The following is a 26,929-nucleotide window of genomic DNA, read 5'->3' on the forward strand; positions in this document are numbered from 1 at the left end:
ACCCGGACTTTGTGTCTTGTAGAATATTGAATTCGCCTAAAGTGCACAGTCAGGAGTTTCGGACTCAGTCTCCACCGCAATATGAAGTTTACGCTTACTTTCAAAGTAAGGGCCTACTTAACATGTTCAAGTTGGGAAAAATTTGTTCAGAATCATAAAAAAATGTATTTTCAACCAAAATATTTTATTCAAGAAATGAAATTCAGAGAATGCCCGCAATCGAACGTAGGCACCTGTATTAAAATCATGTAGGCCTAGGCCTATATTGAGCTTTTTCCAGAAAATAAGCGCACGCCATAGGCACGGCATTTTGAGGGGGAACCCGCAATTTTTTTTTGGTCTTGAGGGAGAAACGCGAAATTTTTCGTTGAAACAGGAGGGGATTGTTAAATTTTAAATGGAGAAATTCGGGAAAACAAGGGGAATCCGAAAATTTTGAGCGGACGCGAGGGGGGAACGCGATTTTTTTGTCGATATTTTTCCAAATTGAACGCCCATTCCCCCCCCCCCTGCCGTAAATAACGATCGGTCCCTTAACTTTACTACTTTTACTATACATGTGCAATGTCTGGATTTCCGAATTTGTTTTAAAAGCTTTTAAAACCGTGATTGTAATTCCTCCTAGGCCTACAACTTCCTACAAAATGTTGTCACTGGAAAAAGCTTGAAAATACAATCAAATGAATGAAAAATCACGGAATTGTCCGAAATGAGCTCTCAAAATAAGTATTTCCAGTTTGGAACTCTTTTTCTGCTGGATTTTTTTCGCCCTTAGACATTTTAAAAGTCTGGATTTCCAACAATCACGACTGGACAAAAAGTCCGCCTAATCTTACCAAAGATATCGGTTTGATTTCTGTAAATTCTGCTCTGCGAGTTGCAGATTTTCGTAATGGAAACCAGCAAAATTTGTACTTAAAATGCGCCCTCAATAATTTTGTACACATCCATGACATCCCCATTTATTATGATCAAAAGTCAGGAAAAATGAAACGACGCATCGGCATTGTAGGTTTTGGACATCTAGGTAAATGAGTAAATTGTACTTGTACCACTGTGTACATTGGTGTGTTATTCACAATTCATGATTGGATAAATTTAGTAAGCTTAAAAGTACTATTACTCGGCCTTGGCAAAAGGTGTTGAATTCGGCAACTTCTGAATCTCAATCTCAATGCGGTTTCGTCGGTAACGGTGAGCTGCTGCAACACATCTAAACCAACGTAATTACACTGAGAAAATTACATTGAAATTTGAAGACCGAATTAATATAAAAAAAAGCCCGGGGGATCACTCACATAAATGGTCTGTACGCATGCATGACCAAAAAAACAAGGAAAATGGGGTGTTTTTTAGGCAAGGCAAGTTACGCGAGTGACGCATTTAGGGTCTAAAAACACTGATTTTCAAGAATAAGGGTAGTTCTCTGAAGCTGAACAACTTGTTTAGGGTACCTTTTAAAATTTTTGGTAAATTACGAGTCCAAAAAGGGTAAATTTTTTCATTTTTACTAGCCAAATAACTCATTTGGGGGTAAATTTTAGTGCTGTAATCGATTGTCGTAAGTATCGATAGTCGGAAAATACATAGACTTCCGACATGTCGAAACACTCAATGTCAGTATCGATACACAAACGACATGGCACACATTGCCAAAGTCATGTAAAATTGCGGATTTGCAATACCACTTTCGTTTGTTTGATGCATGATCCATGTAGTTTTAGCTGTTAGGCTTCAATACACTTGTTGTTAACTTGTTTCTGGAACTTACTGATAATAAAATTGGTAAACTCAAATCCGTGTTTCAAACTGCGTGAGTATCGATAATAGTATCGACATGTCGGATGTTTGCCTCCCGACATATCGATACCCAGAAAGCTTATCGATTACAGCACTAGTAAATTTTATATTAAATAACCTTATTAAGGGCCGAAATTTGCTGGTTGGGTAAAACTCGTTTAGGGGGTGTTTAAAGAAAATTTGGTCATGCATGCATACATTGTCATACTTGAGTGCCCCGGGTAAAAAAGACTAATATTATAATCTCTTCGCATCAATCGCAATTCACATTATCGTGTTCACTTGCTTTGCAGATGCGGTGCGTTGCGTACGACCGGCAGGACGTACGTACGCGTACTGCAAACTTGTGCAAACTAAGTAACTCTACTGTCTGTACTGCATATTTATACTACTAGCATTGCAATATCGCAATAATATGATTCGTTGGTTTTTGCCGCAGGTGGAAAAACCATGGTTTTAACCATGGCGTGGTTTTAACCGCTTGGCAAAATTGCATAAAATGTTAGTTTCCACTGTCATGACTGTGCCAGATACATGTACGTCCTCTTTAATTTGAATTTGGGCCCAAACAGACGAGGCAATACAAAGAAAATCGCTATTTAATACCAGCGCATATCATGTCGCCAAAATGCTAGCCACTCATTCGTACATGAGTCGTGCAGCTCAAGATTTCGATATGTTACGACTGCCCGCATGCCATACAGGGTTTTCTTTAAGCATTTTGCTGAAGGGGTATTTTCGAAATTGTTTGACCCTTTCAATTGTGAATTTTTCCTCTGAAGGAGTCAAAAACATTGCCCAAGGGGTATTTTTTATAATATTATTTTTGAAGACATTTTTAACAATATGTGTGTTTTTGGAGCCATAGGCGTTGATCCGGATTGGGGTGGTGGGGGGGGGGAGTCTCCCCCAATATTTTGCCAGGGGGATGGTCCATACAATCATCCCCAATGTTGACGCCTGTATGTGGGTTTCTGTAGTTCACCACGTAAACTTATGGCTCAAAATTCGGACCGCTCGCCAGTAAGTTTACTGCTTTCTTTGTTTTGAAATTGGTTGACGTTTTAATGATCCCCGATTTCTGGTCGATTATTTTAGCTGTGTCACGTCACATGCATGACGCTACTGGGTACCAGCGAAACTTCAGAAAAAAAAATCTTGATCGCCGATAACGATGTGATTATGGGACTTACATAGGATTACAGAGAGATATTTCTTGCCAAAATTTGACCATTTCTAGGTAGCTTGGCCCTACTTTGTCTGCGTTATATGAAAAAGGACAGTCTTAAGTAAGTAAATGTGCAACGCTTTTGATGTTTTGATGTTTTGGAAGACTGGGAGGGATCAGAACAAAAAAATGATGGAGCCTATTCTTGACTGTGTAATATTCCTTCAACCAGTTGCCGTGCGGTAACAGTCTTATACGATGGACAGATAGTATCAGTTTGTGAATGAGGACATCGTATAAGTTCCTTGTACTAGGGTTTCTGACCAAATTAACCTCATATTCGGCCATTTTAGCCCCCAAAGTGCACATTTTTGTGCGCTTCTCGAGAATTTATTCCACTTTTGCACCATATTTCAACAGTTAAGCTTCAAAATGGCAAAATTTGTTGTACCATAAACTTATTCTTTCTCCAAAAGGTGCTGGATTCACTATACTTCAAGACACCCCCCCACGAGTCAAAAAAAGAAATCTACGCCACTGTTTGGAGCAGTGGCGGATCTAGAGCAGTCAGAAGGGGGTGGGGGCAATTTTAGAAGAAAATAATAATATTTAAAGATGCCCCCTGAGAAGTAAGAAACTTTTGCAAAATGAAGACCTAATTGAAGCAATTTGGTGGATCATTTTGGCAATATTAATGTGTAAAATTTTAGTTTAAAAAAGCCGAACATTTGTGAAATGAGCAGTCCATGGAGTCTTTCGTGGACGGCAAGTTTTCCCTATTATGGTAGGCCTATAAATTGTGTTAAACATATAAAATTGGCAAATGTCGAAAGCAGAAGTGAAAGTGGCCATTTGTTTATCAACTACGCAGGGTGATGTTCCCCCCTTAGAACTTGGAAAATTTTGCAAAATGAAGACCTAATTGAAGCGATTTGGTGGACCATTTTGGCACTATTACTGTGTAAAATTTAAATTTGAACAGTTGAAAAGCTGAAAATTGTGAAATGCCGGTCCATAAAGCCTTTCGTTGTCCTACATATCGGGAGTATAGGTCCTAAATGCCAAAAGCCGAGAATAAATACACAATATCAGGTGTTTCTCTATTAAATTCTTGCAATATCTGAACGCGTGACGTTTTCAAGATTTTGTACGCATTGGACTTTGGAACTAGGGATTTGAAGGAGTCAGAAAAGTGCCTGAACTCGTAAATATGCGTGTTTTGTGCGTTAAAGAAAACCCTGATGCCATATTACGCACACTGAGCAAGGCCCAATACTTGTGCTGAAAGCGAAGTTGGTCACTTATCGCTCACTGTTCAAAATCATGTGACATCTACACCAATTACAGTCCCCGAAATGGTCTACTTTTTAGTCGACCTCAATTCCGAAACATTTAGTGATACTGATAGTTAAAAATGCGATCCCCAACCCCTTTGGTTACCTTTGGACAAAGTTGTAGAAGTCTCTGTGTCTGAAATTCCCCGGTACAAACATCGAAAATGTCGCATTTCTTAGTCCCGGTGGATGAATACTATATCCGCATCGCTGTTTAGCCAGCAGCCATTCTTACATGAATATGCATATCTCTGACCCCCTGTAAGGTCAAGCACGTCACGTTAATTCCAACCACTCCGGTCCACCGATTGTGACCATGTGGTCGGTTTCATGAATATTTAATGAGCAGATTGATACTGACGTCATTACGCCATGCGTGATATGAATCTGAGGTGACCAGGAGCTACCATTTTGGTCAACTGAACTCGACTCGTGCATTCTTTTGGTTGACATAATTCGAACAAAATTAAAAAAAACGAGTAATATTAGGATTTCAATTTTTTATTAATGAAGTTACATGTAGTTTTGAGGAATGACAAAGTTGTTTTTGGAAACTTAGATGTTTGTTTCAACTGATGATGTAGGATCGCAAAGCAGTTGAGGTGAGTGAATTCGTGAAGAGATTTCCTTGTTTGAGTGATAGTATGATACGGGACTTAGGCTAAAAATAGTACTTTGACCTGCTCTGACGTCTGAATTACACGGGTTGTTTCGTATCTGCTTACCAGACAGCAATACTGCATATTGCTGTAATGTGACAGCAGCACCTTTTTTGGGTGCCACTGCCCAATATAAAAACATGACCAATTACCCTATAATGGAAACTTGGTGAAAAAAGTTTACACAGTAAAGAATAGGCTCTGAAAACTCAGTCTCTCAATACATCAAAACACCAATAATGTTGCATGCTTACTATTAAAATGACTGTCCTTAATATCATATTATACACAGAAAGTTTGGTCAACTTGCCTAAAAAAGTTAAATTTTGCAAAATTTAAAAAACAATCCTATCCAAGCCCACATCACGGTATGCATTTGGATATATGTAATGGATTTTACCAAAAGTAGCCATTGACAAATATTTTCCCACAAGGGCTACTTTTTCAAATCCAAAGGCTAATCGCCCGTAGCCCTCATATATTTTGAGCCCTGCTGTTGTTGCAAAATTGCGTGCTGATCATTGTTCTAAAATACTTTTCAAATTTCAGATGCCTGAATAAAGTTAACTTGGTGGGTGCTGAAGCATAATTGATATAATAACCTTTCCCTCGTTTTTCAATAGGTCAATATCTGTACAACGCAGCATTTGAAAGAGAGGACTTGGAAGTTGCCTTTGTGTGGAATCGGACTTCAGAGACACTGAAGGGAAAGGTACCAGACGAGTACATTCTCAAAGATTTAGCAGATTTTGCTGAAAGGTACAATGTACTTGAGTACAAATGCGATTATGCGGTCAAGCAAAATCAGCTGGAACTTGGCAATCCTAGTTAGAAAAATCAAAATTGACTTTTTTGCAAAAAACATTCTTCTTTCACATGAAAATTTTTTTGGATGAAATGCTGAAGGAAAAATGTTAAAAAAGTGACTTTTTTGACCCCCATCCAACTTCAATAATTGTCAAAAATCATGAAATTATTCCAAAAGAAGCTAGGATTTAGCATTTTGTTATATGCCAAATTTCGTAGACATAAAAGAAAGGTTTAAGTTAACTATAATTATGTAAAACATGTATTTTAGGTACCGTATCGTAAAACCTCTATCGAGCGCTTTTAAAACATGCAAACATGAAGAGCCCCATCCACAACAGTGTACAGGGTTTTGAGCCAATCATCGATACACATAGTTAATATTATATACAAACAAGTAAAACCTGCAAATGTGTATAACTATCTCAACCCCATTAGCTCAGTTTGGTAAAGCGCCGGACTTTGGTACAATTTTATGTTTTCAAAAGCGATCGATAGTAAGCACATATGCTAACTATCAAGTTTTTACGGTATGCTAAAATGACTCTAAGTACTCTAACTTTAAACTTAATTTGTTTCTTTTTAATGTACCGTTGTTCAAATTGTTGTAACTTTGTAACCAATGGTCATAAGACTGGTAATTGACATGGGCATAGGATTTTCACTAATGTTGAGCTTTGAATATGAAAATGTAATAATCCCTAAATTGACCTGGGTTTACTTCAGACTGATTTTGCTTGATCGCATCACATATATTGACAATTAAATGACAAACAGTGCTAGACCTAGGAAAAACACACCTGTGTGTGTGGGGGCGGATAAGCCAAATTTCCCCCAAAAAAAGCAACATTTCCCATAATTTGTTGATGTTTATTTGGGGACCCTCTATCTGCCTGAATTCCAAATTTTTCCAGGTTGTGTTTTAGTTTTGATGTCTGAATGCAGCATTTTGATGCTGATGGGGGAAAATGTGGTGGCACAGTGGAGATACAAGAACGTACATGTTTATGTGCACTGTGCAGGCTACTAAATTGGACCTATATCAGATTTGTAGAAACTTTGATCTTGCTTTATATTGCTTATCTTTATCTTGCTTCATATTACTGAAAATGCAGGATAATATAGGGTCCACAACATATAAGTTCCCCGCTAAATACTTTTTAAAATAAGTCGAAAAATATTTGACGAAATGCAAAAGTGTATTTTATAAGTAGCCTAATGTGTTTTACACATATGGACCAAATTATAGTGTCACACGTCATTGCGTTCCATCACAATGGTTCATTATGTAAAAAAGAGACCGATTTAAACAGTGTTCAAAGTTCCATCTGAGTCCATAGGAATCAGATCTCAAACAATACAGTAGGCTAGGCCTATTCATGTGTTTGTTTAAGAAAACCTGACTGCTATGGACTCAGGTGCAACTTTTAACACAGCCTCTTTTCTTACACAATTATCCATTGTGACTGAACGCAATGATGTGTGATGCTATAAATTGGTCCATAGGGGTAAAACAAATAGGGCTATACATATATCTTTTTACATTTTTATATTTCATAAAATATTTTTCGTCTTATTTTAAAAAGTATTAGGGGGGAACTTATAAGTTGTGGACTGTATAATGATCAGAAATAAATACATTACTGAAGTTTCATTTTAAAAATCATTTTGCAAATTTACATACAAATGTTATTTCCTGTAGGAAGCCAGACTTGATAGTGGAAGTAGCTCATCCTGTCATATCTGGTCAATATGGTGAATCCTTTCTCATGCATGCAGATTATATGGTAAGTTTTTTTCAGTTTTTGTTAAACTTTTTTTGTAATTATTTTTTAAATGATTCCCATCTTGGCTAAATCTAAACAAAGTGGTAATTATCAGCTTTTAAAGCTGAGTAAGACACCATCCATTTGACTTCCTTGAGAGAGTGATGTCAGTACTTTGTCAGAGTGTACAGATGCACTGCCTTTGATCGCATGTGTAAACACACTAGTTCTTTGAGTCAACATGCATGATTTAATATTACCAACAGTGGGGCTACTGACATCACTCTCTCGAGGAAGCCAAGTGGACTACGGACCATTGTGTCCTTAGAAATATTTCAAGAATCCCTAACACACTTCAATACTATTGTATAGGACGTTTGGACGTCCAACAGATCAATTTGAATGTACCGTTATTCTGGAGAGGAGGCATTTCTGTAGATCATAAATCAATATGACCTTCATCCAGAGAGCATCATCAGATAAGCAGGAAAAGTTTCTTGTTTAGTGCAACTAGCATGTTCTCTTTCAAGTATTTTTTACTGTAGGCTTATTAATTATATTTCATAATGCAGGCCAGAATAAGTAAGTAAGTAACATGGCATTTGTAATGTACCTAAATGCCAGAGGATACAAAGTGCACAAGCACAGAAAAACAGAAACAAAAGCAACATCATCAGAAAAGGTATGTTTTGAGAAGGGATTTGAACCCGGTGGTAGTTTGGGCACTACGGATATTTAGGGGGATTGAGTTTGTAAGGAGTAACCACTGAAAAGGCCCTGTCCCCGGCACCCTTGTTCGTCCTGGTATGGGTACACGAAGATTAAGACCGTGGTCTGAACGTGTGGTGACTGAGCCCTCATGAGGACGTTTAACAATTAGGCACTCACTTATATACCGGGGACACCGCCCATTCAGTGACTTTCAGCACTTAAGAGTTTTGAAAGTAATATGCTCCTTTAGAATAAGTGTAATTTGCAAGTAGGAGGATTTGTTTGATATTATTCTTGATTTTGATCAATATTATGCACCTGGTTTTTTTTACCTGGACATCGGGTTTATGATACATTTTGCACATACGCCTGCCAGTTTGCAATAATAATAAATTAATAATAAAACACTGCATTTAGAACGCTATACACAAAAGTACCATAGCGTGTACAAATATCATAAAAACAAACATAATACATAAATAATAAAAACAGAATAGATGGATGGAGTAGATCTGATTGCAATGGGGACTGGGAGTTCATTCCAGGCTTGGGCAGCAATAATGTGAAATTGCTTTTCACCAAAGGTAGTGATACTTGCTTTGGGAACTGCCAAGAGATGAATAAGTGTTATTACTTACATCTCATTCATCATCTGTAGAGGCTGAGTCGCTCTCACTGTCCAAATCCTTTCCAAGTTTAATAAAAATTATTTTGTTCTATGTCACTGTAAATGTTCTCTTTGTCCCAATATGATTGCTCTATATCAAGAATGTGATGGACTGCATTGTTCCATCCATTCATGAGTGGTTATTTGTTCCAAAGCTTTGTCAAATGACTTTTTAATGTCCTCCATTTTGAATATAGTATTACGTCTTGCTACATACCCTTTCATATTGTCCCATATTAGTTCTTCAGGGTTAAGGTCGTAGTGATAGGGAGGCAACCATGAAACTTACATATCTTTGCTGGTAAGATAATTTCATACATTTGCGTAATATGACCTCATATAGTTCTGTTTTTGTGTGCTTGGTGAGGAAGGAATAACCATTCATGCATCTGTGACTTCTTGGTACTGTATGTTAGAAGTTTCTCAGCTTTCATGATGTGGTAACTTGCATTGACTCTTTTGGTATGTTTGGAAATAATTGTATTTTCATCTGTTCTGTGTAAGTTCATCTCATTATCTCCAGATTCATTTTAGCTTTAGCAACGAAGCTCAGTTTGGCTCCTGCAACAAAAGCGTCAACATTTCCTTTTCTAAGTGGTGTTGGAAACCTGCCATTTCCACCTCTGTCAATCCAATACTTGTTTACGACATGATAATAATAATAATAATAATAATAATAATAATGAAGCTGCATTTGATATAGCGCTTGGTGCCAATAGGCCCATAAGCGCTGTACATTAAAAATACGACATAGCAAAAACAATAAACAAAGCATAATTAGTTTCAGAATGATATTTACAAGCTTAAAAAGTATGTTACTAAAAACTGAACCTATAACAGACTACATCTTAAAAACCAGGTGACACAAGAGTTTATAATAAATACATGGTCAAGTTCAATGATAACAATACAACATATCAAACGGCTCAGATCAATAACAAGGTTATAAAAGGGCATGCTATATAATACAATACCCAGCACAAAGCCACAATATATTGCACAATACAGTTGAATATTTAAAATAGATGAGTCTTCAATAAATGTTTGAACTCGGCAAGAGAGTTGGCATTCCTAATTTCAATAGGAATGCTATTCCACAATTTGGGAGCTGCTGTGCTAAATAAAAGCTCTATTGCTGTAATAGCAGGTTGATACCTCGCGACTGGATGGAGGAGCAAGGAGACATTGCGAAGAAGAATGAAGTGTGCAGCATGGTGTGTAACCTGTAAAAAGGTCGGAGATGTATGATGGAGCCAGGCTATTGAGAGCTTTGTATGTGATGAGAAGAACTTTGAAAACAATCCGATCTGGGTAAATGTTTACATTCGGGAATCGCGAGTCACGATTTGTGACCAACAGAATGATCCATGGTTAGTCGAGATATGATTTGTGAAAGTCTTATAGTGATCTTTTTTAATTTTTTGTTGATATGGATGTCGAAGCATTACAGTTTCAGGCCTTTGGATTAAAACTTTTATGCCATTGTTATGCTTGAATTTAAATCCTGTTTTCTTTAACTCTTTCCAAAGAGTCGTTCTCCCAGCCCTGAAGTTGATGTCTTGACGAAGAACAGCTAAAAGTTGATCCAACATAGGAAATTCCTTTTTCCGGTAGAATTAGTGCACTTTCCGAATAATCGCTTGTCTTGTCTTGTATTTTATTTAGTGGTACCTTCGGTCAGCCCGTTTCGGTTTAAGAACTTCGTACAATGTTGATCTAGGTATATCTGCTGTAGCTACCATCCTCGGCATTCATCGCCCATACATTTTGTTCGAAAATGGGATTTCCCTCCACCTTCTCTTTTCAAGCGCCTCTTGATATAATGTCACAGATGTTTGTTGCTGCCATGATTGAAGACACAAAATACCTGTGTGATGGTTGAAGGCTCTGATATCAGCTACTGGGACAATTAACTGATGACATGGATCAATTGTGTGAGGAATACACAAAGTATTGCTGCAAATCTGTCTTTTTATGTAGCGTTTAGAAAATTATGTACAAATGTACTCAAACACAATATTTAGATAAGGTTCAGATTTGTGAATTTACCTTTAATAAAGAAGAGGAATTGCTGCTTAAAAGCCAAACTGAGCAATACACATAACCAGAGGAGGCTTAAAGGCATTCCTACAATGCACTATGATTGGGAAATTTGACCAATATAACCTAATTTTAGAGGCAAAGTTCCCATTGCCACACACACAAAATGGTCATTTTAAAACTGCAGCCAACGAGCTAATAGTTGAGACTTAGGACTGATATTTGATTTTCTTACAGGAAACATTCATATTGTCCCACTGCATTAATTTTATTCCTAAGTCTCGATGTTTTCAATGTTAAATAATAGGATGAAAACGCCAGATATTTGCACACAATCCCAATGCAAAGTATGGTCAACTTGCCACATGTGTACAAAAACCAGACATACCAAGGTCAGAAACCCCATTGGGTCATGGGAATGTCTTTAAACATCCTCTGACACATAACATCATACATGTACATAACTTAATCCAAGAATTTACCTTTGCAGGTTGGGTCTCCTACCGCCTTAGCTGACCAAGCAGTAGAGGACAAACTTAGAGCAGCAGCAAAGCATCATGGGTTATATATACCTAGTGGAGCATTCTGGGGAGGAAATGACATACAGAAAATGGCAGATAGAGGATCATTAAAGGTAAGAAGCTGTGTAAACTTGAGTATCTTATTAGGGTGTGGTGATTCTTGTATTGACAGTGTCATAACCTTCAAGGGACTTGGGGTCCTACTCCTTTAACAGCCCTCATCAATTTTGTGGCCCCAACTTAACAAAGTTGAGACTATGAGCCTTCAGATGAGCTCTGCATATGTACATATAGCTTGCTGGGATATCTCCTGGGAAAAATTGCCATAATAATAATAAAACGGCATTTATCCACGCTCTCTGAATACTCGGATTCCTCAAAGCGCGCCACGGGTCGATATGCTGCCAAGCCCCAAAGGGCAGCGCAAGTTGTCCTCAATGCTGAGTGTGACAGACAACAGGCCCGGCTGATCCCTGCTCTTTACAAAAAGGCCTGCAACTTTTACATGTCCAGATATTGCTCTTCTGGTACATGGGACAACCATTTTACGTGACTCTCCGAACCACGGCATGCTATGCACCCACTGTGGTGTCTGCACTTTTAGGGCCACAATGAGTGGGATAGAGGATAAATGAGAAAGCTCGTGATCTTAACCTTCCGACCGATAGCCACACCAAACTACATGACCACCCTCTACCTCTAGGCTAATACTGTACTATAGCCTTCTACAGGGTGGACTAAGGATGACCACCATTTCCCTTCTCCTCTGCCGTGTTACTGGATTGTATGTACATGTACCACAACATCCCATACATTCTGATTCCAATAACCTACATACATATGCATGCATGTACATGCCAGCAAGCTGTCCCCATAGAGCCTGTTTTTTTAGTTTACAAAAGTTGAAATGGGAGCATGGCAGTCCTTTTTTCTAAACATATCAATGATGTCGATATTCAACCATAAAAACAGTAATAACAATTCCATGACAAAACTCCATCCAGCACGTACATCTTCTAATAAATCGTGATGAATGCAGAGGTGTATTTCTCAATAGGACACATTTTTAAGTCCTCAACTTATCGTAAATCTGAAACCTATTATAACTCATACATAGGAATAGGATTTCTATATTTAGGTTATGATGAGTGAGGACTTACAAAAATGTCCAAACCCATTGACTGCATATATTTCATGCACCATCACTAAATGTGCAATAGGCTTTGAGCCAATGTCCTCATTTCTTACTTTGGTATGTTATCAGGTATGGGTATGTAGTAACTAGTCTTGAAGGCAGTGAAAGTATTTTGATGTCCATGTACTCTAAACCAGTAAGGCTTGTAAAGTTAATTGTGCAACAGAAAATTCAACCAATATTGTTCAACTCACCAGCTACCATAAGAGAGTTCCACTATCTGTCCCCATAGAGCCTACCCATATTTTTGAGTTTACAAAAGTTGAAATAGGAGCATGGCTGTCCTTTTTTCTAAACATGTCAATGATGTCGATATTCAACCATAAAAACAGTAATAACAATTCCATGACAAAACTCCATCCAGCACGTACATCTTCTAATAAATCGTGATGAATGCAGAGGTGTATTTCTCAATAGGACACATTTTTAAGTCCTCAACTTATCGTAAATCTGAAACCTATCATAACTCATACATAGGATTTCTATGTTTAGGTTATGATGAGTGAGGACTTACAAAAATGTCCAAACCCATTGACTGTTTAGATTTCATGCACCATGACTAAAATAGTGTGCAATAGGCTTTGAGCCGATGTCCTCATTTCTTACTTTGGTATGTTATCACTTATCAGGCATCGGTATATGTAGTAACTATAGTCTTGAAGGCAGTGAAAGTATTTTGATGTCCATGTACTATAATAAACCAGTAAGGCTTATAAAGTTAATTGTGCAACAGATAATTCAATCAATATTGTTCAAATTACCAGCTACCATAAGAGAGTTCCACTATCTGCTAGATTTTTGTCAAAGCTGTGTGTGTTTGTTCATCCGTCTTGCAGGGTTTACGTGTGACAATGAGGAAGCATCCTAGCAGCTTCAAGCTCAACAGTCCACTAAAGGAGAAGAATGATGAAATTGAAGATAAACAAGTTGTGCTTTATGATGGTAAGTGTCATCACAATTTATATTCAGTGTCTTGCTCTTTGTACTTTTGTATCCTCATCCACATCCGGGGGTACTCAGTACAAATGACCATCATGACGGGACGTGCCGCAAATATGGGTAGCATTTTTTGGCCTTTTGGTATATCAATGACCCCTTTTTCAAAGCCTATTTTGGTACATATGAATGGGTCCTTTTTTCAAAATTTTCTCAATTTTTTTCAGAAAATAGCCCAATTTTTCCTTAATCTAGCCAAAAAAGTAAAAACCAACACCTTTAGGGTTAAATTCGGCCAAAAATTGTGACTTTTGGTATATCAATGGGTCCAAATTTCTTGAAAAATTTGTATATTTATGGGTCCACTTTCAAATTCTCAGCGGCACGTCCTTACCAAAACCAAACTTGAGTACCCCGGGATCCGCACACAATGTATATATATTGTTTCACAAAGACTTACAATTGACCTTTTTATGTCTGATTTATTACACATATATTCTGGTTAAATTAAACATCAAAACAATGGCCAGTCTTTGTGAATCAATAGATACAAATATTCCGCTTCCCAAAGTTGTGTTTGTGAGTGGACATACATAATTATACCATAAATATCTTGTATTTTCAGGTCCTGTGAGAGCACTGTGTCCATTAGCTCCCAATAATGTGAACACTATGGCAGCAGCTTGTATGGCAGCACATAATTTAGGCTTTGATAAAGTACAGGGATGTATTGTATCAGACCCAGAGTAAGTGAATTCTTTTTATAGCTTGCAGTCTTGTACTCACAGTCATACTACATGAAAACCAACACATACAAAATACATATCACACACCTGACACCCACTACACCTGTTCAAATAGTTTTGGAAGCAGGTTGAAGTTATGGTCACAAAGATGTGCTATATAAGAATTATATTCCTAGAAAGTGTTGTGATTCCATGTGGTGAGTTTGTGATCCCACAGGTCGGAAATCTCCAGTGTAGAAGGCTACTAGAAGCATTTAGATGAAAATTGCTTACTTCAAATTGAAATACAGGCTGTATCAAAATGATTGCCATCCATTTTGTTGGTATTTATGAAAAGCCTACTTCTTTAAAACACACCATTAGATCCACCTGAAATAACAAGATATATCCATTATACTTTATATCTAAAATCAGGAAGAGGCAGGCGTTTTAAAAACGGACAGTGATCGATCATATTGATACACTCTGTATTGCAACTGTTAATTATTTTTTCGTGAATAGCAGCACAGTGCTGAAAATGACGGTTTGAACCTGTTGTTTTTCACCAATACAGACTAACAGACTGGCATTTTGTTGAGGTAGAGGTTACAGGACCTGGTGACGTACAAGCAGGCAAAGCTTTCACAGTGTCTACAATACGCAAGAATCCGGCCAAAGTTGGGGCTGTCACTGGTAGTGCTACTTATGCTTCATTTCTCAGCAGCATGATTGGTAGGTATGCCCATTCCTAGGTGTACAGCCTCTATATTGGTGTCAACAAGCAAAGAGCTTTTAAATAGAAATAGAGTCGCAATAGATTATATAATCTTTTGTTCGTTTGATGCCGATTAGAAGTTGCGACAAGTTATTCATAAAAGTGGTACCATTGTTTCGAATAAAGGGGTTCTGCCATTAAATTGGTCACTGATCCGGCATCATATTAACGCTCTACACAACGGGCGAGTATCAATAAGTGACCACACTACAGTCATGTGTAAGGGCAGTCATGTGTAAAGTGGTACCATTGTACTCACGTATCCCAAATGTTTGCTTGTGTGGGTCTGAAGTCTATAAGGAGGCTTTAGCTGTCGATGCAATCATCTTTACCACCCACCTGACGTTAGGCGTTTCATTTAAATAAATTGCGTGCTCTGCTGATCGATTACACATTATAATGTATGAAGGCTGCCATGTCCAGTCCATATATCTATATTACACTATAATGGTAATCGCTATACGTATACATGTAAGTATAAGTATAGGCCTATAAAGGTTGTTTTTAAGAAATTTCTATTTAATTTTATTTTAAGAAGGAGATTGGTATAGAAATAGTGGTGTACCCAAAGAGGGGAGGGGGTTGGGGAGGGCCAGATTCACCTTTGTGAGAAGTCTTGGGAGGGGAGGAAGGAGGAAGAGGGGACTGGGGAGGGGATATGGAGAATAAGCGAGGGCTGGAGGAAGGGAGAAATAAAAAGATATAATAAAGACAAGTAGATAAATAGAAATATAAGGAAAATGATGGGAATGAGAGAGGGAGGGTGAGAGGGGACAATGAGAGCGAGGGAGTGATAAAGTGTAGGCCTAGGAAAGAATAAGTACAGAGAAGGGAAAAGAAAGGAATGATAAATACTTTTAATAATAATTATTAGGCCTATATAATAACTAAACACATAACAGCACTGGGCAGCCATTCGATGATGTCAATGCCTTTATTCGTTACGTAATTAAAACGCCCGTCAGATGTATTTCACACCTACCAAACACAACTCACCCAATTTCGCAAACTGGACGTTGAATGTACACTCTCATGAATATTGATTGGCAACATTTTCCAATATGTCGGCGCTCTAATCGGAAACAATAGAACAATAGACCCTGCAGAGCGTTGTCAACAAGAATATCAAAATAGCTGTCAATTTTATAATTTATGATTGAAAGTATTTATATGTTGCAAATGAATACAGGTAAAGCCTGGATATCCGACCGACCTAATATAAACAATTAATTTTAATCTCTTTGCAGGTGCGATGGGAAGAGGATCAGGAGTGCATCTTTGCTGACACATGATAACCATTTTGATGTTATATATTGGATAAGTGGCTTTTCCAAAATCTGACATTTCTGATCCAGCAAATTGCTGGATCAGAAATACCCCTGCTGTGGACAGATAGTTACATAACATCTTGACTTTAATACCATGCTTTTTCGTGGCAGACTGATAGTACTATAGGAATTAACCTTGCAAGATTAAGAACATTTGAAAGTACTTGGACATTTGCATGTGCCTAACTGAAATATGTGTAAGGTTTCCGTATATTTTTATAAAAGGGTGACATCCTGATGTTTCTGTGTCCCAGTACATATACAGGGTATGTCTTAAATGAGGAGAATTTCAGTGTGTATCAGCCAAACTGCCTAAACTGGTTTATTGGTTACCAGTTGTCAAAATCAACTCTAGTTATGTATAGTAGGGAAAAAGCATAGGAAGAACTTCTGAACACTTCCTCAAATATATACCGTATTTGCAAAATCTTCCCTATCATTTGTCACATGACCAATCAATCAGATGCCTGATGAAATCCAGATGTACCGAATGCAACTGTAGCATGTAAGTTGCAAGTTTATTTCTTGTATTTGATTTAACCTAACCTATACATCTTCAAATGTTTATATGATATCCCAGGCTTAGGCTATTGGAAATGGATCATCTTAATACTAATTATGGCGTGTCCGTCCTCTGTCCGTCGCTTATCGCGCGGCGCGTGGTTCGCTAACGCGTGCTTTCGCGGTGCGTATAATCTTGAAGCCTTGGTGCGTGCTCAGGCGTGGCGCGGTGCGCTATCGCCAGAGGTGCTGCGGAGTACCGACGGGCGCAATGCGAGCATCGGAAAGCATTACAGTGACTAACAGGTGCATCTCATCGGACCAATAGGCCTATTTTAAAGACATGATTAACATACCCGTTTATGCTCACATTTCTCCCGATTGAATTGACGGCCTACATCCAGACACTACTAAAATTTCGGGTATTTTTGGGTCCTCCGATGTAGTTGCAGGACAGGGTTTGGAAGAGGCGAACGATGGGTTTTCAGATTAAATAGGTTCCGAAGTAAGCGTCACAGCTACAAAACAGAGTCGATAGTTGTGTCTTAATCATTGAGAGACATAATCGTATAGTAGTTTGAAAGGTCAGGACAAGTATTATAGGTAACGGGCGTTGGGTAATTAGAGATAGGCCTATCACGAGAACCGCCCAACCCGAGAACCGCGAAATCTAGTAACTTATATTAACAAGCAGTCTTTGAAAATTGCTGGCGAGTGACAAATCACTCTCCTCAAAACTTGTCAGGTGAGCTGTAGGCGAGTGATTTTAATCACTTGTATTAGTTTTACACCAAATGTAGGCGAGTGATAAAAAGCTCTCCTCAGCTTCATTTTAGGCGAGTGATCGCACTCACTCGCCTCAAAAGACAAGGCCTGCAATTGGATATCTAAAAAAGGACAAGGATGTTTCTCATTATCCAGTATTTAGGTCAAACTTCTTATTGCATCGGTCCAAGGTATTGTGACACAACTTGTATTTGCTTTTAAAAACATGCTTGATTAAATCTTCAACAACTCTTCCTATTCCTTTGTACAGGCGCCAAGCGTTGTTAATCCACGATGAATCCACACTTTTCCAGTAGCGTATACGCTGAACGCAGGGTTACGCATGAAGCGCCGAAAATTCGCCATGACTGGAACTTATGCGTAAACACTTCTTTAATGTTACTAATGTAGCAGCCCGGAGTAGCAGCTAAACATTACCGCTTCATTCTTTTGTTTTAGGCTATCAACATAGAAATCACCAATCTTAAGGTTGAGTGGCAATAACAAACGGATCATGAGAATTAGACGATATTTAGCTTGTTTTCGTTGTTGAAAGGGATCCAATCATATTTCACCGTTGTTCATCACCGATTAACAACTCGCGTCTGCGCGGTTTACTTCGCTCGGGCAGCTTGCGAAGTAAACCACGCGGACGCATCGTTGTTTATCGGTGATGAACAATGGTGAAACATAATTGAATCCCTAAATAAAGCTGTTTGAATCATGTGGGATTTGGAAACTAATGATTCATTTCCATTAGCCTTATACCACTCAGCCTCATCTCGTTCCTTAAGGGCGTACTACACCCATATACTGGTTTGATTGGTCCAAATAAATATTTTTTCATTTATAGCTAGGCGATATATGCACGGATCATGTGAAATAAAAAAAATATGAAAAAAAGAAGAAAAAAGTGCTTTTAAACAATTGTAGTAAGTCATTTTAGCCCTATATATATTTTGTTTACTGTATCCTAGTTACTCAGATGCGTGTTTCATAACAAACCATGATTTATTCTATTCAGCATGTTCAAGTAGGGTACATGAATAGAATACATTAAATCATTTGTTATACTCTCTATAGAAAATCTAGTGGTGCATGCAAAATATATAAACACTTACACAATGGATGTATAGTCATTAGTCAATAATATTATAATGTGTTGTTAGGAGAAGAAAAGGCTATTAGGTCACCGTATGTCAGGTTATAGGTCAATTGGTTCAGGTCAAATTTAAGCATCAATTTTGAATACACATGTGAGAGTTTGTGATATCATAATGAGGAATAATTTTGATATTCTGTCTTTAACTGGATATATATCGAGAAGTGCAAGGTGGATATACTAATATACCTTGGGATGTAAATGGTGAGTACAATTTAGAATGCCTAGTTGAGACGGATTTCACAAATAAATATAAAATAGTTACCAAAATCACAAACGTTAAGCTTACGGAAAACTACCCAATATGGTGGTATAGGTGACAAGAAATACAATTTTTTCAACATTGCTGTAGTATGGTTGTGGTAACCTGTTACCTGTGGCTTAATTAAGTTTCAGTGAAATAATGTCGCAAGTTAAAAATACAAAATATAGCTCAACATTGAAAATAGAAGCATTTTAACCAGTTCCTTTTTTGATAGTTGTGGAGCACCAAGTTCATGAAGTCATAAAAGAAATCAGGAACCACTTATTCCCATTTTACATATCAACTTTATTTCCCTAACGTGTTAGCAACACATATCCAAAATTTTAACGAAATCCGTTGATAGTAAGCTTTCCAAAATGAAGTGAATTTAAATCATCAGTGATGTACCACCTTTTGGCTTCTACTTTTAAAAGCATGTAAGCTACGTTGATACCGATGCCACCAATAAAACGAGAAGATTTGCCCTTCATTTTGCATACCACTTTGTCCAATTTTTTTGTAATTTCTTCACAAAATGCAAAAAAATGCAAAAAAAATCAATGGGTGTAGTACCCCCTTAACCCTTTAAAAACAGGCTGATTTTAGAGGAAACCAATTTAGCTCAAATACATCAATCAGAGGCACCAAAATGAAGAGAAAAACTTTACTTGGGAAATATACAAAACTAGAGTTTTCCAAAATACACATAGCAAGCTCCAGCCCGATATCGATTCAGTGAAGAAACCCCTTACTCAGGCATGAGAATTGTCCTGCTTTTGCAGGATTTCCTGCTTTTTTGTGGTCCAAATTTCCGCACCTTCTTTAAATTTCAGCTTATTTTTTGCCTTTTTAGCCTCATTTCACACACTTTTTCAGGCTTTTTCAGACTTCTCAAGTTTTTTCATGGATGATCATTCTCATGCCTGCTTACTTTATTTCAATAGTTTGTTTTCATAATCATGTATAGAAAGAAACATACATGTACCTTTATTCTCTTATTAAAAACATCAAATAAAAATGTTTGTCAATAGGAACATCTGTTTACTTTTTGTCTTGAGAGTTATTACTGCATCCTTGTGAAACTATCATTGATGCTGTTTTCTGCAATACTTGACTGTGGAAATACTCTCTTGTAAAGTTGTTTAATGTGATGATTAACTCTGCTTCAAACTATAGTGCTCAAAAACTGCTGCCAGTATCATTACTCAAACAAAGAAGTCGGAACATTTCTCCCATTCTTGAAATGGCTACCTGTTCACCATTTCAGATTTAATTCAAGCTCAATATAACGAGAGCCAGAAAGCCTCAACTCCCAATCGCCTGCTCCCACAAAATGAGCATATAAGTCGGCAGGGCACTATAGAAGGTACAGTCCAAGACATTGTGGAGGAAATTGGACCAAAGACCAAAGGAGCCAACTTTATGCTCATTTTGTGAGAGCTGATCATAGCGAGTTATGGTTTTCTGGTTCTGACACCCCCCCCCCCATATACCTGCACCTCAATATGTCACTGACCTTCACAGCAGATTTAACCTGCACTCGTCAGCTCAACCTCTTGTACCAATTGGAAACCACATGACCATCATTCTTTTAGCAGTGCAGCACGTATCCTCTGGAGTGAACTACATACTGTTTCCACTAAAGGAAGTTTGGAAAGTGTGCTATAAAATAAGCCTGATGATTTCGCCCAGATGGCCATGTGCCATGAATATTGCGGGAGGGGGGGGGGGATTGGTAAAGATGTAGGCTAAGAATAAAGAAAATAAACATGCTTTAATACTTACGTGTTTAACAGGTTTTTGTGTTTCTGATTTGTCAGCAATGGTTGTGCGATCGCAGGGTAGGCAAAATGAAAGAAAATCACTTCTTTTAATAATGTTCAGGCCTTGCATTTAAAAGTATGCCTGGACCAATGAGTTCCAGGACCAAAGATAGTTCCTGGTCCTATAGACCACTTGGCATCTGACGTCATTGCCCGGCAGTATGCGCACGCATTATGGCAATTTCAATTTTTCTTTGCCCTGCAGTGTGCGTGACGCATCGTAGTCTGCTAAGGGCACGTGCATTTTAAATCGCCGCCACATTTCATATAGTACAGGAAAGCCATTGAACAGTGTAGCGGCTCGTTCGAAAGCATATCGATAGACGAGTCCCTACGCCTTTGTTGATAAACAGTGATGTCAAGTGGTCTATAGTTTGTAGTATACAAATATATACTGCCATGAGAGGTTCTGGTTAAAACTATGGGCCCCGAGGTGAGATCAATAATAATATTAATTGATCTCAACGAGGGACCGTAGTTTTAACCATAACTTCGAATGAAGGCAGTATATATTTGTTTTATATACTTCATTAATATGTTCTTTGTTCATTGATTGGTTAAAAGAAAATCATTTGACGTTTTGACGCTCCAGCTTCTATCCTGAGTGAACAGCACGACCAATTTAAGCACAACTTATATTTTGCCCTTCAAAAAAAATCGAATAGGCTAAAATCGGGCTAACCAATTACAGCAGCGAGAAATCACGCTATGGCAGTTTCGCGTGCATGAACTGTTCCGTCGCATCGAATGCGCGCACGTGGAAGGCATGGTCAAAAGTACTATTTACGGCTTGGAGGTACTATTTACGGCTCATCCGGGACATTGAAAATACTATTTACGGCTTACAGGCACTATTTACGGATAGGAGTGCTGATGGTAAAACTATGTTTGGTCATGTGATCCACTTTTAACCAATCAATGAACAAGAATATATTTATGAAGTATATAATGTAAAATATTGGGACACACCAGGAGCCAGAACTGGGCAACCATTGGGTAAAACAAGCCTGGGTGCCTGCTTAATATACAAGGGGGTATCCAAAAGTTTTTGAAATCAGCCAGAAGTAAAGGAGCTATATCGATGAAATTTTGTCACTGTAATGGTCCTTATGTACATTATGGTCCAAAAATGGTCTCATAAGTATGTTTGCTTTGTTAAGGCAATCTGTCAGTTTTCGCTTAGTGCCCTTTGGTATAATCTCTAGAATATCGTTGACATATTTAATTTTGGACGACAAGCGATGGGTGCATTGGCTATAGCTCTCTGTTCCAGCTATTCAATGAAAATGACATAAAGGGACATACTCACTAAATCATGTACATGTATATGACCAGCTACTACAAAGAACTGAACACTCTGGAGATGAGAGTAGGAGTGTTGCTGGTTCATCGCAATGATCGCACTACTGATGAAGTGTTTGGATTGGAAGATGAAAGGTCTAAAAACGTAAGTAAATTATTGGACTTAAAAAACATAATTTACCAACAGTATGATGGATACCTAAAAGTCCTGATGAACTATTTCCAAGGATTAGTGGGATAAGGTTGAGTGGTGGCGTAGGGTGGTGGGATATGCCAGGTAGGGTGTGGTGAGTAGTGTTGTTGGGGTAAAGGTGTGGTGGAGTAGTAGGTGGGATAGGGTGTGGCATGGGTAGGTTGCTGCAAGAGGTGTGGTAGGGTGGCAATAATGGGGTGATTCAGGGGTAGAACATGCCAGGGGGTCAGGGTGTGGTGGGGTAGTGGCCATGGTGGTGCAGGTAGGTCAGGTGTGATGGGGTAGAGGGTGGGAGGGGTAAAGATGTGGTGGGGTAAGGGTGTGATGCGAGTATGGTAGGGAGATACACTATGTAGTTTTAATATGTGACCATCAAGCACAACTGAGCCCGGATGTCGCCAGTGCCACTATTGAGATATGATCCATTGAACTTAACAATAAACAATAGGAAACAAAGGATTTATTGACTGCTTTATTGATTTTTCACTACTTAAATGTCAAGTACTATAGACATGATAAACATCATTTTAAAGCTAATTTCAAGCAGAGTATTTTGGTTGAATATAATCTCAAAAATAATGATTGGCGACTTCAGGGCTCAGTTGTGCTGGATGGTCACATATGTGACAAGTCAGCTATATTGCAGTGGTAGGGTTTGAGCCGGGGGGGGGGGGGACTCGTACAAATGACCATACGGGGACGTGCCGCAAACATGGGTAGCATTTTCAGCCTTCTGGTATATCAATGACCCCTTTTTCAAAGCCTATTTTGGTATATGAATGGGTCTTTTTTTCCCAAAATTTTCGGAAAACAGCCCAATTTTTCCTTAATCTAGCCAAAATTTTCAAAATTTTCCCAAAATTTTGGGAAAATTTGTAAAAACTAAGACAATTTTGGGTAAATTTGGCCGAAAATTTGGACTTTTGGTATATCAATGGGTCCAAATTTCTTGAAAAATTGGTATATTTATGGGTCTACTTCCAAAATCTCAGCGGCATGTCCCTACCAAAACAAAACTTGAGTATCCCCCCGGGGGTTTGAGAACCTCCTTGTAGTGATGTAGCCAAGGGGAAGCTGCACCCCGTGATATTTAAAATTTGTGGCCTTCTTTTATACTTGTTAGCCAATTTTTGACCATTATCATCAATTTTGCCCTGTGAAAAAGGTTGCCTTAGCCCCCCCTTGCAAAGTCCTGGCTATGCCACTGGTATTAAGACTAATAAGAGACCGAAACTGTCCATGGTGTACAATTGCATCCAAAAAGAATAATAATTTCAGAAAATTTGAAAACTCAAGTTTACATGAAAAAAGTCCTTGTTTAAAGAAAGGGTTTGTTTGGTCAGTGGTGGCCCGGGAGGGAGGGGGGGGGTACTCAAGTTTGGTTTTGGTAGGGACGTGCCGCTGAGATTTTGGAAATAGACCCATAAATATACCAAATTTTCAAGGAATTTAGACCCATTGATATACCAAAAGTCAAAATTTTCGGCCGAATTTACCTAAAATTGTCTTACTTTTTACAAATTTTCCCAAAATTTTGGGAAAATTTTGGCTAGATTAAGGAAAAATTGGGCTGTTTTCCGAAAAAATTGAGAAAATTTTGAAAAAAGGACCCATTCATATACCAAAATAGGCTTTGAAAAGAGGGTCATTGCAGTAGCGTAGCCAGCGGGGGGGGGGGGGGCGGGGGGCCCCCCCTGACAAAAAAATGAAAGAAAAAGTGCCCTCTGACAAAAAATGAAAGAGAAAATCAGGAGGGCAAAGGACAAGAAATAGGGCAAGGAGCCCCTTTTCTAACAAAATTCAGGGCCAAATTAGTGTAAAATACAAAATTTTTCAGCGCTACGCGCGCACATTGTAACAATAAAGCCCTTTTTAGCCGGATAATGGGCGAAAATAGTGTAAAATATCATTTTTTTCGCGCTACGCGCGCACATCATCCCAATAAGGCCCTTTTCGGGAAGCTCGAAGACATACAGTCTCTATGTATTGTATGATGCAACTGCAATTTTTTTTCGTCTGTGCCCCCAAAATTTTATTTTGCCCCCCCCCTGACCAAGAAAGCTGCCTACGCCCCTGGGTCATTGATATACCAGAAGGCTGAAAATGCTACCCATGTTTGCGGCACGTCCCCGTATGGTCATTTGTACTGAGTACCCCGCCCCCCGGGTGGTGGCACCGGGGGGGGGGTAGAACTCTTGTCCCGTCAGTCAGAACTCTTGTACCCAAGTTGCCCCCATAACAGTAAAAAAAAACGAGTTACACTTTTTGTGGCAATTTTGCACATATTATGTTTTGATGAGTCCAAGTGTGTGAAAATATTGGATCCAAAACATAATGATAAAATTGTATGCTTTACACCCAATATTTATTGATAGATCTCGCTATGAGTTTTAAAATATTGGACTCGACGTATTTAAAACTCATAGCGAGACCAATATAAATGGGCTAAAAATTAATTTCTTACCCCCCAAAAAAATCCTGGCGCCGCCACTGGTTTTTGCTGCATTAATTTTGGTAAAGACATTGCTGCAAAAGAATTCGACAAACCAGCAACCGCGTGCGAGTTTAGCAAGTGACAAGTGACCTTACATATTCAGCGCTCGGGTTTAGTCTCCTACACAGCCAGTTTGTGTCGAGGCTTACGCTCGTCGTTCCTAACTTAAACAGCCGCATACTAGAGTCTGTGGATATGAAACTTTTTGACTTCGCTCAGGACAACAAACTTTTTGACCTTGTATATCGTGACATCATGGTTTGTTTATTTACTATGGAAAGTTAACCTTTACTTTACTGGTTTACCATGCATGGAACTCGCACAGGCTTTGTTGCCATATTGAAAAGTGCAACTTTTTTCACAGAACAAAATGTATATACGATGCATGCATATTGAAGATGAAGGTGGACCATAGCGCCCGGGCCGCGTAATTTCTTTCTGCAAGTGCAACCATAATGGGCCGCAATGCGATGACACATAGTACATACATGTAATTATAGGCCTATGAAGCTAGATATAACACGAGTTTATTACCATTATTATTTCCTCTTACTTAATAAAATAAAAAGAAATCGACAGAATTAAAATTCTACAATGCAACGGTTTACCTGGGGTTCGAACCCACAATCTAGGCCTATGTAATGTATCCATAGTCTAAGGCCGTATAAAATTAATGTTTTGGTTCTCGTCCAGAGGATTTTCATGAATTGATGAGGGAGGGAGGTGTTTTTTTTTGTTTTTTTTCAATGTAAAATTAGCATTGTCGGTAGTTTTCGGTCTTCTCCAACAGTGCTCGAGGAAACGATGAGGCCCTTTTTTTTTTTTCAAATGTGAGATTCTGAGGATAAACCCCTAGAGTACCACAAAAAGACTTGGAAGTGATGCTTGTTCTCTAATAAACTTATTTATATGTATGAAGATTTCATAAATCATTCCAAAGTCTAAAAAATTGAAAAATCTTAAAAAAAAAAAAAATCTGACAAATCCCAGAAATTGAGGAGGGAGGAGACGAGAACCAAAATATTAATTTTACACGGCCTAATGCCTACACGACTGTGCTATGATTCGTTGTGCCAGAAAGGTGTTTGTTTATGATACTTAATATTGATTACGGAATAAAGTACATAATTATAATACACACAATATACTATTACTAGTATATTAGTACTAATAAATACGAATATAATCCTAACCTTAACCCTAACCCTTACCCTAACCCTAACCCTAACCCTAAACCCTAACCATAAACCATAACCCTAACCCTTACCCTAACCCTAACCATAAGACCCTAACCCTAAGACCCTAACCCTGACAATAATGAACCTTGCCTCGGAGTATCGGTAATAGTGATACATTGCGGCCCATTATGGTTGCAGAAATGATAAAGCGCCCGGGCCTGGGTTTGTTAGGCGCAGTGATGGCACTACGAGGGGGGTGGGGGAGGTAAAGTAAGGATGATAATTTAATTTTCTTCAAATTCTTGCCCCTCCCCTTTCAAGGCAAAAACCCTAAAATTCACACAAATTTCCACTTTCTGTGGCAATATTTTTGTTGACCCCCCCCCCCCTTTTGCCTCCCCCAATAAAATATACCCAATGCCATGGGCAATAGGGTCAATTGCAAGAGCCACTGCTAGAACAGGACGTATAAAAGAAGAACTCGGAAGGTCTTTTGTTTCTTCCTTTCTCTGCTTAAACATAATTATTGTTTGCTTTTAAAAGAGTATTTTCACACTATGTTTGAGTAGATATCCATGAAAAAAGTTCACGAGTTTAAAAAACTTTTAAAAAAAAAGGAGGGGCGAGGCTAAGCCTAAAACACTTTTTGTTTCGTTTTAAAACTTTTGTTCCCTTTCCGACATTACTTTTTCCTTTCCTTTTCTCTCTGTACTGATCCACAAAACCATGTAGGCCTACTACCGGTAACCGGTTAAAACTGTAATTTTGTTTGCATAAAAAAAGCCAAACTTTTTATATAGGCCCTATCACGGTTTCTTTTTCCGATCAGCTCTAC

At 38.3% G+C, this 26,929-nt stretch overlaps 1 protein-coding gene across 1 annotated transcript in view; it reads left to right on the plus strand.

Moving 5' to 3' along the window:
• LOC140148402 (aspartate dehydrogenase domain-containing protein-like) overlaps positions 1-17,037 on the plus strand; it is a 316,009-nt gene extending 298,972 nt beyond the window's left edge. Inside the window, exons 2-9 of the mRNA XM_072170335.1 lie at positions 969-1,027; positions 5,585-5,720; positions 7,471-7,555; positions 11,443-11,586; positions 13,505-13,610; positions 14,230-14,350; positions 14,904-15,061; positions 16,352-17,037. Of these exons, the coding sequence (XP_072026436.1) occupies positions 988-1,027; positions 5,585-5,720; positions 7,471-7,555; positions 11,443-11,586; positions 13,505-13,610; positions 14,230-14,350; positions 14,904-15,061; positions 16,352-16,389 (828 nt within the window). The 5' untranslated portion in view covers positions 969-987 and the 3' untranslated portion in view covers positions 16,390-17,037. The remainder of the gene's footprint in view (positions 1-968; positions 1,028-5,584; positions 5,721-7,470; positions 7,556-11,442; positions 11,587-13,504; positions 13,611-14,229; positions 14,351-14,903; positions 15,062-16,351) is intronic.
• Positions 17,038-26,929: the final 9,892 nt, after the last annotated feature.

This window comes from Amphiura filiformis, chromosome 1, assembly GCF_039555335.1.
Source record: "Amphiura filiformis chromosome 1, Afil_fr2py, whole genome shotgun sequence".
Classification (NCBI taxonomy): Eukaryota; Metazoa; Echinodermata; class Ophiuroidea; order Amphilepidida; family Amphiuridae; genus Amphiura; species Amphiura filiformis.